Source organism: Colletotrichum spaethianum, assembly GCF_022836535.1.
Source record: "Colletotrichum spaethianum MAFF 239500 DNA, contig14, whole genome shotgun sequence".
Lineage (NCBI taxonomy): Eukaryota > Fungi > Ascomycota > Sordariomycetes > Glomerellales > Glomerellaceae > Colletotrichum > Colletotrichum spaethianum.
The window spans coordinates 563501-580572 of record NW_026054784.1 but is presented as its reverse complement, the minus strand read 5'-3'; the positions used below and the strand labels follow the sequence as shown (position 1 = coordinate 580572).

Sequence of the window (17072 nt, the reverse complement as noted above, 5' to 3'; positions counted from 1 at the left end):
GTTGCGGGGTGTGATAGTAGTAGCAATACGCTTTATGATGGATATGATAGCGTCGATGAAGGGCCGAAGCGTCGTCTCAGGGAGAGGTTCCAGCATACATTTTAGGTGTGCGGCGTGTATGCGGTGTGCTCGGAAGCGACCGCTCACTACCTTCACCTGGCGTATGACACCGATGATTTGAGACTCGAGGTCTTGGAGCCTTATGGAAGCCTGCTTACTAGACTCGGGGGCAAGTCCGTATCACACATCACCCACCTCAATCACATCACACGGCACAGACTTCAAGGAGACCAGCAATGATCAGCATCGTCCGTCCAGCGCAGTCACAGTTCATCAGACACCCAGACAGTTAACTTGGTAATCCCGTGGGACAATCCATGCATTCCGTGCTACCGTGATTGTGTAGTTATAGAACCAGCCGTCAAAGCACAAAGAACCCTCGACTCCAAATAGTTGAACCTGGTCGTATTGTCCCATCTTTATCAAAAGGTTCATCTTGCGGTCCTCCCCACCAGCCAGCCGCGGACCTGTGGCCGAAGGCCATTGCTGCATTTTCGCCACGCCCAAATGCCCATGTTGATTTTACGTTTTCATCTCCGTCTTCAAGGAATCCCTCCCATCAAAGGCGAAATGTTCTTAACGGGTCCGGGCCTGGACCTTGGGGGCAGCGCCCTTGGAGCCCTGCTTGCTGGCGATGGGGGCCTTCTTGCCACCGGCGGCGGCGTTCTTGGCCTTCTCGGCCTTCTTGGCGGCGGCGGCGGCGGTCTTCTTCTCCTTGGACTCCTTGATGGCGGCGGCGCGGGCGGCGGAGCGGGCCTCGGGGCGGAGGCTGCGCTTCTCCTTGATCACGTCGAGGGAGGCACCAACGATGGCACGCTGGGCCTTGACGGTGCGGCGAGTGCGCTTCTTGGCGACCTCCTGCGGCGGGGATCAGTCATCTGCTTGTGATGGGGTTTGCTTGACGCGCGGGGCAAGGTTTGTAAGCAGTAGAGCTGCACTCAAACCTCGCGCCGTGCGTCGCGCGGAAGGGGATGTGAAAACGCACCTCAGAGATACCCTTGCGGTGCTGGCGACGGTACAGGACGGTCCAGGCAATGCGGCGGGGGTTCTTGCGCTGGAGGAAGAGGGACTCGGACTTTCCCTTCTGGAAGCGGAAGATCTTGCTGTCACCACGGACGTAGAGCTTACCCTGTAGTTCAGAGTCTCGTCAGCGCATGTCCTTTTTCATGTCCGTTGCCTCGCCATGCTCTCTCGGTCATTCCCTTCCCGTCGATCGTCATTATCCATGCTCTTTCTTCGACCACGTCGTTGCCCACATGTCCTTCTGTCCACCCGGAGACCCGAGTCTCCCACTGCCCAGCAGCTTCAAACAATTCCTTCGATCGACGGGAAAGATGACATCGGAGAGAATGGGGAGAGGATCTGTTCATCGTACCTTGCCAGGGTAGATTCTCTGGCCCGAGAACGTGTCGTCGTACGTGCGCATCTTGAATAACTGTCAGAACCGATTCCAAAACGCAATCAAGTGTTTGCCCCTCGATCCGGTCCCCGTCTAGCCAGGCGGTAGAAATGTCGAGAAAAGTTTCGCAGTTGCCGGTCGGAGTAATTTTTTCGAAATAGCTAGACGAGCGACCGGGGGCTCTCACGAGATTCGGGAGGATGGGGAGGCTATTGCACGTACATTGGCGGTGTTGAATGCGAACGTTTGCTGACTTGTCGGTGATGAGGTCAAAGGGTTCGGGGGGAAGGGGGGAGGGTGAACGACGGCGCTCTTTCGCGAGATTCACAATTTTCGACACTGGAGGCGGGCGCAGGAAGGTGTGGTTCCGGGAGGGAAAGTGTGCCCTGGCCCCACAGTAGCGCCTTCGCTTAACCGAGTGCGTCACGTGCGTGGTGACGACCGGCCAAGCAGGGTTTGTGTGGTGGAAGGTGTGGCTCGTGCCAGTTGCCCTGCGTGGAGACGGTGGCCTGTGGCGCAGCTGCTCTCGGCGCAATGACGCTCTGCTGAAGACCCGACACTGGACGCAGTGCTGCACTGGGGGCCGATTCATTGGTTCCACTATCTCGGCCAAGCTGAAGGCCCGGGACGTGACTCCGGTGCGGGAATGTCAACGTTCAACTCGGGATGACTAGCTGGTTGAGGGCAACGAGACCTCTCACAGACAGACTACGGCTGCAAATGACGGCCGACCCTGATCAGATTGCCGACTTGGTTCTGCAACAGTTCCAGAAGCTACCGGCGAAGCGCAGGCCCCAGGTCAGAGACAATGGACTCCACGAATGGGTTCCCCTGAGCGGCATCGTTGCTGAGAAGGACGGTGTTTTAACATGTCTTTCACTTGCGTAAGTGCTTTGTGATTATTTTATGAGGCAAACTTGAAGATTTCTGCATGAGTTGCCAATGTCGTTGAGACGTTTTGATTTATGAGTTGCTCATTTTGGTTTTGAACAATACGTATTATCGAGTTAGATATGTAGCATCATTAAATCATAGCAGACTCCCACCACAATATTTCCTCTTGACACAAAGACTAACGGACTCGCAGGACGGGAATGAAATGTCTTCCAGCGAGCAAACTCTCACTGGCGAAGGGCAACGCCTTACATGACTGGCACGCCGAGGTCCTCGCTATCCGCACCTTCAACCGCTACGTCCTGGATGAGTGCAACAGCCATCTGCAAGGCACTGCCTCAAATGTTATCAGGAGGCGTGAGCACTCTGAGATAACCATCGACTCGCCTCAGCCGTTTGTCATCATGGACGGCATCAAGCTGCACATGTACTGCTCTGAAGCCCCCTGCGGCGACGCGAGCATGGAACTTACCATGGCGGCGCAAGACGACGCCTCGCCGTGGGAGATCCCTCCTACGCCGGACGCCACTTCCGCCTCCGGAACCACTGCTACTACAACCGACGCTGAATCCCTCCCCGGACGCGCCTACTTTTCCCAGCTCGGCGTTGTCCGCCGCAAGCCAGCCCGCGGCGACGCGCCTCCGACAATGTCCAAGTCGTGCTCCGACAAGCTCGCACTGAAGCAGTGCACATCCCTACTTTCCTCGCTCGTCTCGCTAATCGTCCACCCGGGCAATGCCTACATCTCGACCCTCGTGCTGCCGGAATCGCAGTACTCCGCCACGGGGTGTGAGAGGTCCTTCTCAGAGACGGGCCGGTTGAAGGCGCTGGCGGGTAGACGGTGGCGGAGCGGCTACAGGTTCCACCCCTTCGAGGTGACGACAACGACGAAGGAGTTTGGGTTCTCCAAGAGGAGCGTCGGGGAACGGGCCGAGAAGCTTGCGGCGAGCAATCTGGCGGCGGCATGGACTGTGAGCGGTGTCGACGAGGGGACGATGGGGGGCGGGTTGCAGGGGCGGAAGGCCTTTGATGTCAAAGGGGCAAGTATGGTATCTAGGAGGAGGATGTGGGAGCTTGCAGTTCTGCTCGCTGGGAGACTGGAAGGGGATTGGGAATTGTTGCGGCGCACCGTCGAGGTTGATACATATGCCCAAGTCAAAGGAGGAGAGCTCCTGGCAGATAGACGTGAGGTAAAGGAGAGCACGAGGAAAGAGGGTTTGGCGGGATGGGTTGTCAACGTGGGGGATGACGGCTTCTCCCGTCTATAAAGGCATATCACGTATCCTCACAAGCTATCGCGTGGTCTCATCCTGAGCAACTCACTCACATCGGATATCGTCACATCACACCATTACATTATAACACGGGCTCTCACAGTCGACTTCTTTCCAGGCTTTTGCATTCTTCATTATGCAGAGACTTGGTACCGCATGGGGGAAATGAACGTGAACCTCGTTTTTCCCAGAGCTTGTAGTCTGTAATCCTCATGAGATCCGTTTTTCGCGTGTCCGGAAGAAAAAACAGGCAAAGGCCGTCGTGTCGATCGTTGCGTTGGAAATGAAAGTTTACTCTTTTTTTCCCATTCCTTAATCCACACGCTTCAGATGATATATCCACGGGACCCGGCATCGCGATCAAACTCCAACTAAAAGAAAAAGAAGAAGAAAGAACCGTTTGGTTTCCTTAATTGTCCTCTTTTATATTTGGTTCGCTTTACTCGACCTTGCTCTCGAAGTTCTCACCCTCGACCAGGTCGGGGATGTCGTCCTCCTCACCGTCCTTGCCCTCCTTCTGCATGTTCTGGTAGCTCTCGGCGAGCTTGCGGAGAGAGGCGAGGGAGTCGGGGCCGAGCTGGTTGAGGATGCCGGGGACGAGCTCGGTGAGCTCCTTGTCCTCACCGTTGCCGTAGATGGCGAAGGTGTTGGCGGGGACGGCGGCGTGGACTGCGGGCAGGGAACGTCATCTTAGTCAAAAGGTCCATCTCGGTATTTTGGGGGCACAGAGCTTCCTCGACGAGGCAAGCGGAGAGGGGGGTCGTTACCCTTGGGAGCAGCGAAGTGAATGACATTGCCGTCAGACTTGAACATGTTGACCTCCTCAATGGCCTGGATGGGCTGGACGTTGAGCTTCTTCAGGGCGGCCTGGAGCTTCTTGTCGTCGGCAGCGGAGCGCGCGGGCGCACGCTTCATCTTTCTGCGGGGAGTGCCCTTTCCGCTATCGTCGGGCGAAGAAGAATCGAAACGTTAGTCATTGTGAACCGCAACAGCAATCGCGCAACGGCGGTTTGTGGGATTATTTTTCGTCGGTTCGGTGAGGGAGGAAATGGAGGGTAAGTGAGGGGTCATTTTTCGGAGGTCACACATACCCTGCGCGCAGCAAGTCAGTCACCCATTTTCAATCGACAAAACACCCAAACAAAAATCAATTCCGGGACCTGGAAAACGTACCGATACGCGCGGAGGCGCCGAGCTTCTTGAGGCGTTCCTGAACGTCCGACATGGTGGGCAGATGCTCGAACTTTTGACGGTTTGGGGGGAGGACGGTGGTTTTGCGGGTGGGGGAAGAGTAAGAAGAGCTGTGCTGTGCGAGGCCAGGGCAATTAGCAAAAAATGTGGTTGGAGGTGGGAAAAACCCGGGCGGGCAGCCACCGAACGACCCCCCTCTCTGGCGAAGCACGCAGTCGACGAAGGGTTTCCCGTCCGGTCCCGGCTCGGCGGAGAAAAATTGCTTACCGTAATTCGTTCGTCTCGTCACGTCCCGTATTGCTATCAATATCGTAAGGCTGAGCCGCTTCTGAGCTTTGGGTGAGCAACGTGATGATGGAGGTTTTGTGCGTGCCAAGAGTTTCCTCGCTTGCGGAAATAGTATGTGCCGGGGTACGTATCTTCTACCGGCTCACCGAGGGCACACCGAGTGGGGTGGGCCTGTGCAGTGAGCTTTTTGGCCCTCGGTCCGTAGAGGGGTTCGTCAACGTCATGTTGAAGCTCACCGGAGATGGGTTGCAATGTTGCTGGTTGATTCGCGTTGGTCAAGTTGAGATTTTATCCTCTGTTCCAGTACATGGCATCATTCTTAACACAGCCCAACCGACCCGTCGAGACGTTCTTGAGCCTTTGAACGCCAAAGAGCCAACCCTCAGAGGTTGCCATGGTATCTCATTGTTATACAGCCGTCCGGGGCATATCCCAAATCAGGTCCATCACGTATAGTACAGTCTGTAGACGGATACAGCGCTTCAATCCAGATCATCCGACATCCCCGACTCTCTCCTCATTGCTGCTTGTTGCGCCTTCAGCTCGGCTTCCTTTCTTCTCTGCTCGAACGCCTGCGCTGCCTTTTGTCTCTCAATATCCTCGTCCCGTACCGTCCAAACTGCTGCTCGTTAGCCAAAGGCAATCTTCGGACCGGAACAGCGATACGCACTTGGCCTGTCTGACTTGGAGTATTCTTTCAGCTTCGTGACAAACTGGTCAAACTCGGCTTGCGTCTTCTCGCGGTTGGCCAGACTCCTCGCCTGCAGCTCGGGGTTGTATCTCTTGAAAAGTTCCTCCTCCGTCGGCGACACCCACATGGTGAAGGCCGGGCCGCCAACGCAGATGGCTCCTCCGCTGCGAGCTTCGTCAGTCCGCTATTCGCAACGTCTTCCTGGGGGCTCTCAACATACCCGAGCATCATCTTGCCCCACAACTTCCAATTCGTAGCCTTCTTTGCCATTGTGTCCGGTTTCGTGGGATGGAGCGGCGGTCGGGGTGCGGTGGTTCGACAATGGTCCGGCGTTGGCGTCTGGACTCTGCGCTTTTGCGACCAAGAGGCAATCCTCTCCCAGTCGATGACGAACCTGACGCGCTTGATTGGAGATCTACCGGCTTCGTCCTGTTTGGGAAAGCGGTGGGAAGCTGCCTCACTTACCTAAGCATGCCCCCAAGTGGCTGAAGACCTTCCATGCAGGAAATTGTGGCTTATGCTCTTTGCACCCTGTTCCCCTGGGGGCAATTGTTAGCATCCGCGCATTCCCCGACTGAGAACAATGCATCTAGCTCTGATTGCTCAAAGCATTAAGCACTAATATCACCATGAAACCAATCATGGCACCGAGATGCCTTGCATTTCAAAATGAGCTACGACCACGAGACTCGAGTCTGCTCAAGTGTGGCACACCCTGCTAAGCACTTCTTCATCGCCACATCCAGAGACGAGATCTCGCCGTCCTGAATTGCCAGCACATGTCAGGGCAGGGCACTGCAGGTTCGTGGCGCAGGCGGATGAGCACTCGCCCGTTGGGGGCTGTGACCCAATCCAACAGCAAACGTTTGGTGGTTTGTGTCGAGTTGAACCACTCAGGGCGCAGGCGGGCGCTCCAGATCGACGAGACGAAGAAACAACCCGACACACCCGTCGCAAACCTGCAGGAACGCAAATCGCTATTTCATTGGGAACCCCCAATGACGAGTCGCAGTCGAGCGCCGGCCCCCGCGAGTTGCGGCACGACATCGCCGGGGAACAAGGAAAGCCAAGCGGTAGGTGGCCTGCCTGCCAAGCCCACAACCCTATTCGTTGGCACCGGTAGCTTCTCTTGCGGCCTGCCGTCGTTGTCTGAAGTCTGAAGTCTGCCGCTGTGGCAGCAATGCCTTCCCGGCTTTGGGCCCGTTGCAGCATCTAACTCTCTGGCCGGCCGCTCGCATCTTGATTCATCCTTTGGTGTCTAAAGCCCTGTACCCCGTAAGGAGACTCCGGCCTTGGCTGCGTAGCCCTCTCTCCTCCTTGACCCGGAATTACGTTCATGGGCAGCGGGAGGTGGCGCTGACGACTGGCGCATCAACAGCTGCTGCTTTCTTGGCCGTAGGTTGACCGGGCCGAACGACCTTCCCATTCGACCTTGGGAAGTTCCCACCCCGGGCAGCGGGCGAGAAGTGGAGGCGGCAGGAGGCGACCGGCAACGCCGTCGTAAAGCGATACGATAGGGTTGAGGCCTCCTGGGCATGAACCAAGAGAGGCTGACGGCCCATTGACGAACCGCGCAGCTGCGAAGGGTCCCTCACAAGGACATCTCCCGTGGTGGAGCGAGATTATTCGCCTCCCAGGTGGTGTCCCTTTCAACGAGTCACCAGGGCCGCCGCAACGAGGAGGAGAGCTAGCGGCGCTGCCTCGGAGGGGGCTGCGTGTACAGGCGTTTGGTGTCATTGAGGATGCCGCAGTCCGTCCACTAGGGCTCCGAGCAACATGACGGGAGACGACGGAAGGGTGGGAGAGATGAGATGAGACGAAGTGTCGGGGGCACGCTCGGCGCACAGAGGCTCTACAAACCTAATTGCTCATGGCCGAAGGTTATCGGAACATTAAGAGGGGGTTCTAACTCAGGAGAAGGGTTCCAAGGAGCCTGGATTGTTCTCTCGCCCTTGCTTTCTTCGAGACTTTTTTTCTTCAATCAGATTTTTACGCCGGATCTCTGACACCCGATGACATTGCCTCTTTTTTTGTTTTACGGGAAGGGCAAAGCAGGAGTCGGATGGCAGCCGGCAGCCCCCTTGATGCTTGCGGCTTCACGGATTGTATGTGTGATCATGCTGGATCCCCCCCTTGGAGGGCAGAGCCCAGGGTACCAGACACGGGAAAGGGGGCTGAAGGACCCAATCAGGTTCGCCACTCGGGGGTTTCTGATACAGCGTTCTGGTTGCACCTTTTGGAGAGATGCAGAGAGAAAGAGAGACGGAGAGACATAGGGAGAGAGAGAGATTGCATTACAACACCGCTCGTCCGACAGGGTCCCTGGGATGATTGATCCTTGCGTCTTAACAGGACTCATATGTGCGACCAGGTCGGGTAGTCAGGGTCAGAACAGGCCGGATGCTTGATGGGGGTCGCTTACTGAGGACAAAGCCTTGCATGCTTCTGTCTGTGTGTCGATAAACACGGTCCAGGGCAGTTGTCGGATGAAGCTTTCATGGTTCCCAATTTAGCCCTGGATGTCTCTGGCCTTGACAAGACGGAACGGATGAGGCAAATCAGCGGTCAGTTAGGTCGCTGAAGACATCTGGGACATTTGGAAACTCTTCGGCGGTCGTCAGCCGTCCGACTGACTCTCGCGGTCTCTCCGCCCTGGCACAAGGGCCCTCTTTGTGGGCGGGGAATGCGCTGCGACGGAATGCGAAAGCTGGGGCGTGGTACCCGCAGCCATGGCCACAGTGCCAGGTTGCGACGCTGGGGAGATCCTCGTTCCAGCGCTCGGATGAACCTTTGCCTTTTTCAGTGAGCAAGCTCTCTCTTCTCTTCAGTCTTCACGTCTGCTACGCCCGTTAAGCTCAGGACGCATGGCCCAGCAAACTCGCGTGTGTCATGGAGCGACGGACGGTTCAAGCACGGCACCGGCGGCCAGCTCGATCTGGGACAGGGCCGGTATTGTTCTAGCAAGATAAACCCCACCAAAGCCCACGGGCGCAGCACTATGTAAAAAATAGAGTCTGTTTGCTCACTGACCAGAAAGCAATTTATTCGGTCTCTTAGCGGAGGGGCGGGCACGCGGGTAGGCCCCCCTCCCCAGAGGAGGGGATTAGCGCTGTTATCGACACTATAACGGGCGGGACTTGGGGAGGGGCGTTCAGCAGTGGTGTTCTTCGCTGCATCTCTTCAGTGCGCGCTGCCTCACTGTCGATGGATGGGGGCCCTTTGCAGAGCCGACCAAAAGTAAACCTCAAGCTAGCGGCGGCAGTGCGCGCGCTGCATGCGTACCTTGCCTTAGTGAGGTGAGGTACCTTATCGTTCGGTTTGGCGGCACAAGTACCGAAGTAGCGTTGTATCGCGTGGGCTCGTACCGGCTTCTGGTGTCAGAGGTATCTCGTCTTGTCACTGGCGCAACCGGGTCCTGCAAAGCGAACAACGCAGAAGCGACTGCCCAAGAAGAGGAGATAACAACGAAGCGGGGGAGAGGACGAGGAGGAGACGAGAAAGCTGAGACGGCGATGACCAAGAAACGTGGTCGTCTTGCTGGGGTTGGTTTTCAGCTTGGGCGGCCAGCATGAGCGCAAACGCATCCCACGAAATGAGCTTAAGAGGTTCCCGGATCATAACATCCCATCGTCGACGACCTGTGGCCCCGGGACTGCAACCATAGCAGCATGAGGGCGAGGGGACACGGGCCCAACCGGCGGCTTCTCAAACACGCTGTCGTCATGGTTGGGTGCTGATATCGCTCGGGTACCGTGTTTTATTCTGTTTTGTCTGCTGTTCGTACGAGCAGTAAAATTGCGATATGTCGACCGGAACCAACACCAACATCTCGAGGAGCCCTCGAGACCCTCGAGTGAAGGATATAATTGCATACGCAGTCTACCGTCGTCGAGGTTATCCCATTCTTAGGTAGTGTACAGTAGTGTGGTGTAGGTTCTCCGCTCATGGTACGTACACTCCACTTAGCATCACTTGTCACAGCCAGCGGTTTGCAACCAGGGGCCCTGGGAGACCGAGACACCGCCAGCCCGTTGAACACCCACCCCCTTCCTCCGCTTCGCCCTCCACGTTCGGGTGCTCGAGGTACAACGTACAAAGCACCCGTACCCATTTGGCTCCGTACGTCCCTCCCAAAGCGAAAAGGGTACCTGGGCGCACCCCTAGCAGCCCAATTCCGCCCACAATCCATCACCGATCCCTCCCGCCCAGCCCAGTCAACCGAAGCCTGGGTACTGTCCGTAGGGAACCTGTAGTGTGGTGTAGTGTACTACTGTCTTGTCCACTGCTGGGCTGTCCACGCACACACACACTCCCTCTCCCCAGTCATTTCGTCTTGCCTTTACTACGTATTCAACCCAACCTGCAGTTACACTGCATCCGCCTCCTCCTTCCTGTTGCTCCGGCCTTCTCTTTTCATTCCCACACTCTCATCCACATCCACATCCACATCCATCCACACACCATACACACTCACGCCCGCACAACACACAACACAACACAACACAACACAGCACAGCACACGCACTGCCTCCGTCCCTCTCTCTTTCGCTCCTTGGATGTGGACACATGCATGAGCCAGACCTCGTCCTCGCTCTCTATCTCTTACCTCTCTTCCCTCACTCTCCTTGAAGCCCAGCACCAGACCTTTTCCCTACTCGGCACCGTGCCAGACGAACCGCGGCCACCCCAGAACCTTTGACCTTCGATTTGCCCACACAAGCTCGGCCCAGCCCCCTCCATCGGCATCGTCCACACCACCACCGCGGCCATAACCACGACCACTGCCACCAATAGACGCCGTGTTCTGGAAACACCTGCGATCTCCCCTTAACGGCTGCTCTATTGATTCATACTTCACCCCCTCGGCAACGCCCAACGCGCCGCGCCGCTTCCTTTCTTATTCTCTCCTTTCTGTCTCCTTGGAACTTGCCTGACTGTGCCCTTCCCGTCCCGACCGCGTCCAATTCACCCTGCAGGCTGGTCTCTTCTCTCCTCGTCGAGCAAAGTCAGATTGAACCGTCCTCTCTCACGCATAGCCCGGCCCGCCGAAACTGTCGATCAGCATTGAACCGAAACGTGCTGAATCCCAGCATAGAGAACCAACCCCCCCGCCAACCCTTGGGCTCTCGACAGCGTCAGATATGCGCCTGTTGTAGACCGTCCATTTCCGGCAAGCTGTGGAGCTACACCTAATTTTCTCCTTTTCAGTACCCTTATGCGACACTGAGCCGCCTAGGAGCTCTCTAAGTCGGCACTTTTCCGACCTCGAACCACCACCCACCTACACGTCTCCCAACCACCACAACCACACCCGAACGAGTCCTGCACCTCGTGCCCGCCGACCATCGACAAGCCGACGGACACGGCTTCGACACGAGCAGCGCCGGTATAGCAGACGATGGCAGGATACCCGGGACAGCGCCCCTACGGCGGTGGCCCGCCCGCGCCTCGTCCTGGTCCCGGCCCTGCGCCTGCATCGCGGGGTCCTCCTCCTCCCCAGCAGTACGACAACTACCAGCAAGATGGCTATGGCTACGACTACTACGACGACGGAGGCTACGGCCCAGAATACGGCGGTCAGTATCAGGACCCCAACTACGCCAGAGGCCCGCCGCCGCCGAACCAAGGCTACCCGCCCCAGGACTACTACGGCGGCGGTCCTGGACCCAATGGCCCGCCGAGGGGAGGTCGGCCGCCTCAAATGGGAAGAGGCGGTCCTGTAGCACGCCCGCCGACGGCTGACGGGGTGCGCGGCGCACATCCACCCCGTGGTGCTCCTGGAGGCCGAGGAGGATTCCCCGGGGGCGGCCGAGGAGGTCGTCCTGCCCAGTTCGAACGATCGGCGAATTCCGATCCTGCACGTAAGTTGCTCGCTGCCGCTTGCGCCTCCCGTATGCTAATGTGTCGCTAGCCAACCGCGCTCGGCCGCAAGACCCAGGACCATTGAGCCCGCCCGGCCCCCAAGGGTTCGGCGGCGCTTTCCCGGCTTTCCCGGGACAAGGCCGCAAGACGGATCTTGACGCAGAGGCTGCGATATTGAACAAGATGGCGGGAATGGACATCTCTGGGGGCCAACGGCCTCCTGGCCCTCCTAACGCTAGAGCGCCGCCGCCGCGAGGTCACCCGGATCCCCGGCGCGGTCCAGACCCAGGATATGGTGCTGATCCAGGATACGGACCTGACCCCAGAGGCGACGGCTACGGTCCGCCAGGACCACCGAGAGACGACTTCGGCCCTCCTTCCAGGAGCATGACGATGCCCGTCAACGATGGATCACAACGACGCCCGCCTCCGCCACGCGTGGATCCATATGGTGGTCCAGGAGGACCGCCGCGCAATGGAGTCCCTCCTCGGCCGTCGACAGCGCAAGGAAACCGCCCACCGCCGCAGCGCATGTATCCTCCCAACCAGATGCCGCCGCAGCAACAACAACATCACCACCAACAACCGCCTCCTCCTCAACATGGCGGATACGGTGGAGAGTATGATGGAGGCCAGGATGCATACCGGGATACCAGAGCGTCTTTCGGCGATGTTTACGACGCCTACTACCATTCTACGCGCATGAGCAACCAAAGCAATGCCAGTTACGCCCAGCAAGACGCTCCCGACTTCAACGCTGCGCCGTCGCACGGCCCTCGTGGCTCTTTCGACCAGCACATAAGACCCGGCATCGCCGAGCACACTCAACCGGGCGCTAAGCGCGTGCCGGAGATGAGCCGCACAAAGTCGCAGCCGGATTTGAGGCAATCGCAGCAAGCCGTGTTCGAGATGGCCGGCGATGCTCCGCCGATGCCGCCGATGGGCAACGGCTACCAAGACGCTTACAACGGAGCGAACGGCTGGAATCAGCCGCAAAACCCGCAGATGGGGCGTCCTGGCCTGCCCCAGGGCCCTGCTTCCGGTCGCGGCCCCGACAGTCTGCCATCTCACCCCGCTCCTGTCCGGCCTGGCCACATGCCCAACTCCATGGTGAACATGAGCGACAAGCCTGCGCCGATCCGCAACTACAGCGGCGCTTCAAATGCGCCGACGCCTCCCGTCGGTCCCGGTGGTGCACCCCCACCGCAGCAGCAGCAGCAAATGTTGCCTCAGCAACCGAGCAAGTCCTCGTTGCAAGAAATCACGACGCCAGTCACTCAAGAGGAACTGGAACGGTTGCGCCAGGTCATCAAGACGAACCCGAACGACCAGGAGTCCGCTCTGAGGCTAGCAAAGCGACTGGTAGAGGCTGCCGATGTCCTGGCCCCCGCTCTTGCGGATCCCAAGATGAGGGCTCGTGGCCGGGAGAGATACCTCGCCGATGCCAGCAAAATCCTCAAGAAGCTGTCGAACGCGCAGAACCCCGAAGCCATGTTCTTCTACGCCGACTGCCTCGGCCGTGGCTTGTTTGGACCGGAGCCCGACAACAAGGAGGCGTTTACGTTGTACCAGTCGGCTGCCAAGCTCGGGCACGCGGCTGCAGCCTACAGGACGGCTGTGTGTTGTGAGATTGGCCACGAAGAAGGCGGCGGTACCAGGAAAGATCCCCTGAAGGCCATTCAGTGGTATAAGAGAGCTGCTACCCTAGGGGACACGCCGGCCATGTACAAGGTCGGCATGATCCTGCTGAAGGGACTCCTCGGCCAGCCAAAGAACCCCCGCGAGGCTGTCGGATGGCTCAAGAGAGCTGCAGAACGGGCCGATGCCGAAAACCCCCATGCTTTGCACGAGCTGGGTCTGCTGTATGAATCGGCAGCACCCAATGATGCAATCATCAAGGACGAGGCGTACGCGTTCACGCTCTTCAGACAGGCGGCCGACCTAGGCTACAAGTTCTCGCAGTACCGCCTGGGTTGCGCATTCGAGTATGGCCTGATGGGATGCCCCATCGATCCTCGACAGTCCATCATGTGGTACTCTCGCGCAGCACAGCAGGGCGAGCACCAAGCCGAGCTGTCGCTCAGTGGTTGGTACCTGACAGGCAGCGACAACGTTCTGCAGCAGAGCGACACAGAGGCGTATCTGTGGGCCCGCAAGGCTGCCACGGCCGGCCTGGCCAAGGCCGAGTATGCGATGGGTTACTTTACCGAAGTGGGCATTGGTGTGCCGGCTAACATGGAGGACGCAAAGCGATGGTACTGGAGAGCGGCTGGTAAGTACGACGCACCCATTGACAAGACACGTTTGTTGACAGCTCCCTGCAGCTCAGGACTTCCCCAAGGCCCGCGAGCGTCTTGAGGACCTCAAGCGCGCCGGCAAGAACGGCCCCCGCCAACGTGAGCGCATCTCTCGCAGCAAGATCGGCAAGCAACAGGAGGGCGAGTGCTCAATTATGTAGAAGGAGATCAACGCCATACGCACCGCCAACTTCCCATGTAATACGACAGCGGTCCGAGCTGGGCTCTTGTGTCGACCGCGATGACGACCACGAACAGAGGATGAAGAGACGAAGGTGCAACCCCCCCCGTGTACTTGTAAGGCATCAAACGACACCAGATGTACAATCTACTCGGAACAGGAAGAAAAGGCTTGAAGAAAGAGAGAGAGAGCGAGAGATTGCACTGGCGTTCTGGAAATAGGGCAGTCCAATTTCCTTTCGTTGGATTGGGAGGCATTCGTATTCTTCGCCCCCACAGGCCATGGCATTAGGGTGGTAGGATGGGGGACGCACACTGCGTTGATGTCTTGTTTCGCCCGAGGGCGGAGTGGGCATGCTCATACAGGCAACGTTCGGCGTTAAGCATATATAATTATTCCATCCAATTTCTACGGGTTTAAAGTGATGTAGGCTTGCTCTCGGGATTGGATCCGGACATGCCATTCAGTTTTGCCTATCCTCTGCGTTTGGGTTTGCTCCCTTGCCCTTGGATAACGGCTGGGTCGATTCAGGCCTGTCAGTATTGGGAAGACTCATTCTTCGACCATAGGGATGCCGTCATCGTCTGCTCAAGCAGTTTTTGTGTGCGGCATTTCTTCGGTCTCGGGTCGTTGTTGAATATCAATTGAAACCCAGGAGACCAAAAGTGGCTGTCATCCAGTCAGAGTCTCGCAGGGGCTTCTCTTTTACTTGAGTTGCGTGTCGACGACGGCGAGGAGTGGCTGATGAGGATGACGCGCAGGGCGCTGTCTGACGAAAACGAGGGAGAGCGGAAACCGGTCCAAGGTGAAGGCTCTCCTCCCAGCTCGCTGCCCCTCTCGCAATCCATCCGTAGGAATGAGGAAGCAGGTGAGCCAAGTACGAGTCCGGGATGAGAGTGAAGGCTAGGGGTGGGAGTATTCACCACTTGGTTACGGCTGCTCTATAGGATGCCATGGGGCCGACCTTTGGAGCTCGGCTACAAGTTCCCTCTTGAGTTGCCATGTTCTTACCAAACCAAGGCACTTACGCTTCTTATGTCTATTGCCGATACTTCCCTATAAGATTGACGATGCTGATATATCCTTGGCGTTTGCTGGAGTATGACAGCGCAGGCATGTTTGTTGAAGCCGAGACTGGATACTAAATCCTTATCCACCCAGCCAGCTAGTGTCGCTGTTAGAGGCCAATCTCATGAAGGAATATCGGAACGAGAAAGAGTAAGCCGGTCACCAGGTTTAAGACGACCGCCGAAACTGTTTCACCAAAGTTCCTGCGGCCGCTGAGTGTAGTTTTGTGTAACGGTTTGGTTTTGGCAAAGACCGCGGGTACTAATTGGGCCTAGTCGGATACTGCAGAAGATAGGTGCAGCGACCGCAAACGTCTCTACTTTTTGTGTCTGGACCGGAGCTTAGGCTCCATATGAGCAACTGTAGATTTCCGGAGCGTAGCAGCCGCATCATTTTCGGGAAAGGCCCGGGAACCCTTTGTCCGCAGCGTTGTTTGGAGACTCGCGTCGTTTCCGGCGACATTGGAAGGGTGACTCGCCAGTCCGTAACTGTAAGCTGAACAAGAAAGATGAGGTGTTTTTTCGCGAGCAAAGCCGTTCTCAAATATAATGGAGAAGAAATCTTGAAGATTTATAAAATAGAGATCCCTAACCAGCTGGCCAAGCTTTTCATGTGGCATGGAACGGCCAGGCTAAAATCTTACTGCCGATGACGTCTGAAAATGAGGAATATCATTCGTGTCGCTTATTGCTTGCCTTTTGCTAGCCAGGCGCTTGCCCAAGTTACTGCCTGGGGCCAGTGTGGTGGTATGTACATCTCATAGATGTTTGTCTACTTGTTGCCGCCGAACTGACGTCAAAGCATGAAGGCAATCAATGGACGGGCCAGACAACTTGCACTATGGGCTACACATGCACGAAGCAGAACGACTGTGAGTTCCTTCAACCTACGTAGTCATGTACTCTTGAGTTAAGCCAAGGGGTCTGACAGAATCGTGCAGGGTTTTATCAGTGTATCCCAGGGAGTGCTGTTACGACCACGAATCAGCCAGCTACTACCACGCAACCATCAACAACCACGAGCGCCACACATAGTGCGCAGTCTTCTCTCTGCACCCTATATGCCTATGCCTCTGTAAACGGCTATGACCTCCTCAACAACATTTGGGGCCAAGACGACGCAGACTCGGGGTCCCAGTGCACTTACTACTACGGTCCGGCGTCTGGCGGTGGCCTCTCCTGGGGTACGACGTGGACGTGGAATGGAGCGCCCAATAACGTCAAGAGCTATGCATATGCAAACCGCCAATTTATTCGCAGCCTTCTCAGCAACATCACGGGCCTGCCTACTGTAGCTCAGTGGAGTTACAGCAATAGCAGTATACGTGCGAACGTGGCTTATGATTTCTTTACGCATCCCGACCCCAATCATCCCAATTACAATGGGGAATACGAAGTCATGATATGGTAAGCTCCTCTTCTTGCAACAGACGAGTCAATGAATTGAGAATCGATGTGCCCTTCTGACAACAAGAGGCAATAGGCTGAATCGATACGGAGGTGTCTGGCCCATAACAGAGAACAATACAGGCACGCCAATCGCCCAGGTCCAGTTAGCCGGTTATACGTGGGACTTGTATTTTGGGTACAATGGAGAGATGAAGGTATACAGCTTCTTGGCAGCCTCAGGACCAATCTACAACTTCAGCGCCGACATTGTGGACTTTTTCAACTTCTTGGCCAGCGAATGTGCTTTCCCTTTGACCGACCAATACCTCTTGAGTAAGTCCGCCGTTCAACTACAGGTTTTGGCAGCGCATGCTAACAAGATGTGATGCAACCAGTCGACCAGTTTGGAACAGAGGCTTTTACAGGCCAAGACGCTACTTTCTATGTTTCGAGGTTTCAGGCTGAGGTATACACATGAG

The 17072-nt window shown here is 56.9% G+C and overlaps 6 protein-coding genes across 6 annotated transcripts; 3 read left to right on the top strand and 3 right to left on the bottom strand.

Moving 5' to 3' along the window:
* Nucleotides 1-636: 636 nt before the first annotated feature.
* On the bottom strand, nt 637-1486 carry ColSpa_06142 (60S ribosomal protein L24; the record flags this gene model as incomplete). Its single annotated transcript, XM_049272354.1, has 3 exons — nt 637-918; nt 1046-1189; nt 1436-1486. 3 exons carry the CDS (start codon nt 1484-1486, stop codon nt 637-639), a joined length of 477 nt encoding a protein of 158 aa, XP_049128311.1.
* Nucleotides 1487-2179: 693 nt separating this feature from the next.
* Nucleotides 2180-3621, top strand: ColSpa_06141 (tRNA-specific adenosine deaminase TAD2; the record flags this gene model as incomplete). Its single annotated transcript, XM_049272353.1, has 2 exons — nt 2180-2343; nt 2547-3621. The coding sequence occupies 2 exons, from the start codon at nt 2180-2182 to the stop codon at nt 3619-3621; spliced, it is 1239 nt and encodes a 412-aa protein (XP_049128310.1).
* Nucleotides 3622-4066: 445 nt separating this feature from the next.
* ColSpa_06140 (nascent polypeptide-associated complex subunit beta) lies at nt 4067-4852 on the bottom strand (the record flags this gene model as incomplete). Its single annotated transcript, XM_049272352.1, is given in 4 exon segments — nt 4067-4296; nt 4395-4567; nt 4742-4787; nt 4801-4852. 4 exon segments carry the CDS (start codon nt 4850-4852, stop codon nt 4067-4069), a joined length of 501 nt encoding a protein of 166 aa, XP_049128309.1.
* Nucleotides 4853-5588: 736 nt separating this feature from the next.
* ColSpa_06139 (assembly factor cbp-4) lies at nt 5589-6067 on the bottom strand (the record flags this gene model as incomplete). Its single annotated transcript, XM_049272351.1, has 3 exons — nt 5589-5725; nt 5777-5961; nt 6018-6067. The coding sequence occupies 3 exons, from the start codon at nt 6065-6067 to the stop codon at nt 5589-5591; spliced, it is 372 nt and encodes a 123-aa protein (XP_049128308.1).
* A 5128-nt stretch (nt 6068-11195) lies between these two features.
* On the top strand, nt 11196-14117 carry ColSpa_06138 (chitin synthase regulatory factor 3; the record flags this gene model as incomplete). The annotated part of the gene is made up of 3 exons (XM_049272350.1): nt 11196-11658; nt 11709-13931; nt 13984-14117. 3 exons carry the CDS (start codon nt 11196-11198, stop codon nt 14115-14117), a joined length of 2820 nt encoding a protein of 939 aa, XP_049128307.1.
* A 1928-nt stretch (nt 14118-16045) lies between these two features.
* On the top strand, nt 16046-17071 carry ColSpa_06137 (endoglucanase cel12B; the record flags this gene model as incomplete). Its single annotated transcript, XM_049272349.1, has 4 exons — nt 16046-16076; nt 16167-16611; nt 16688-16926; nt 16989-17071. 4 exons carry the CDS (start codon nt 16046-16048, stop codon nt 17069-17071), a joined length of 798 nt encoding a protein of 265 aa, XP_049128306.1.
* Nucleotide 17072: the final 1 nt, after the last annotated feature.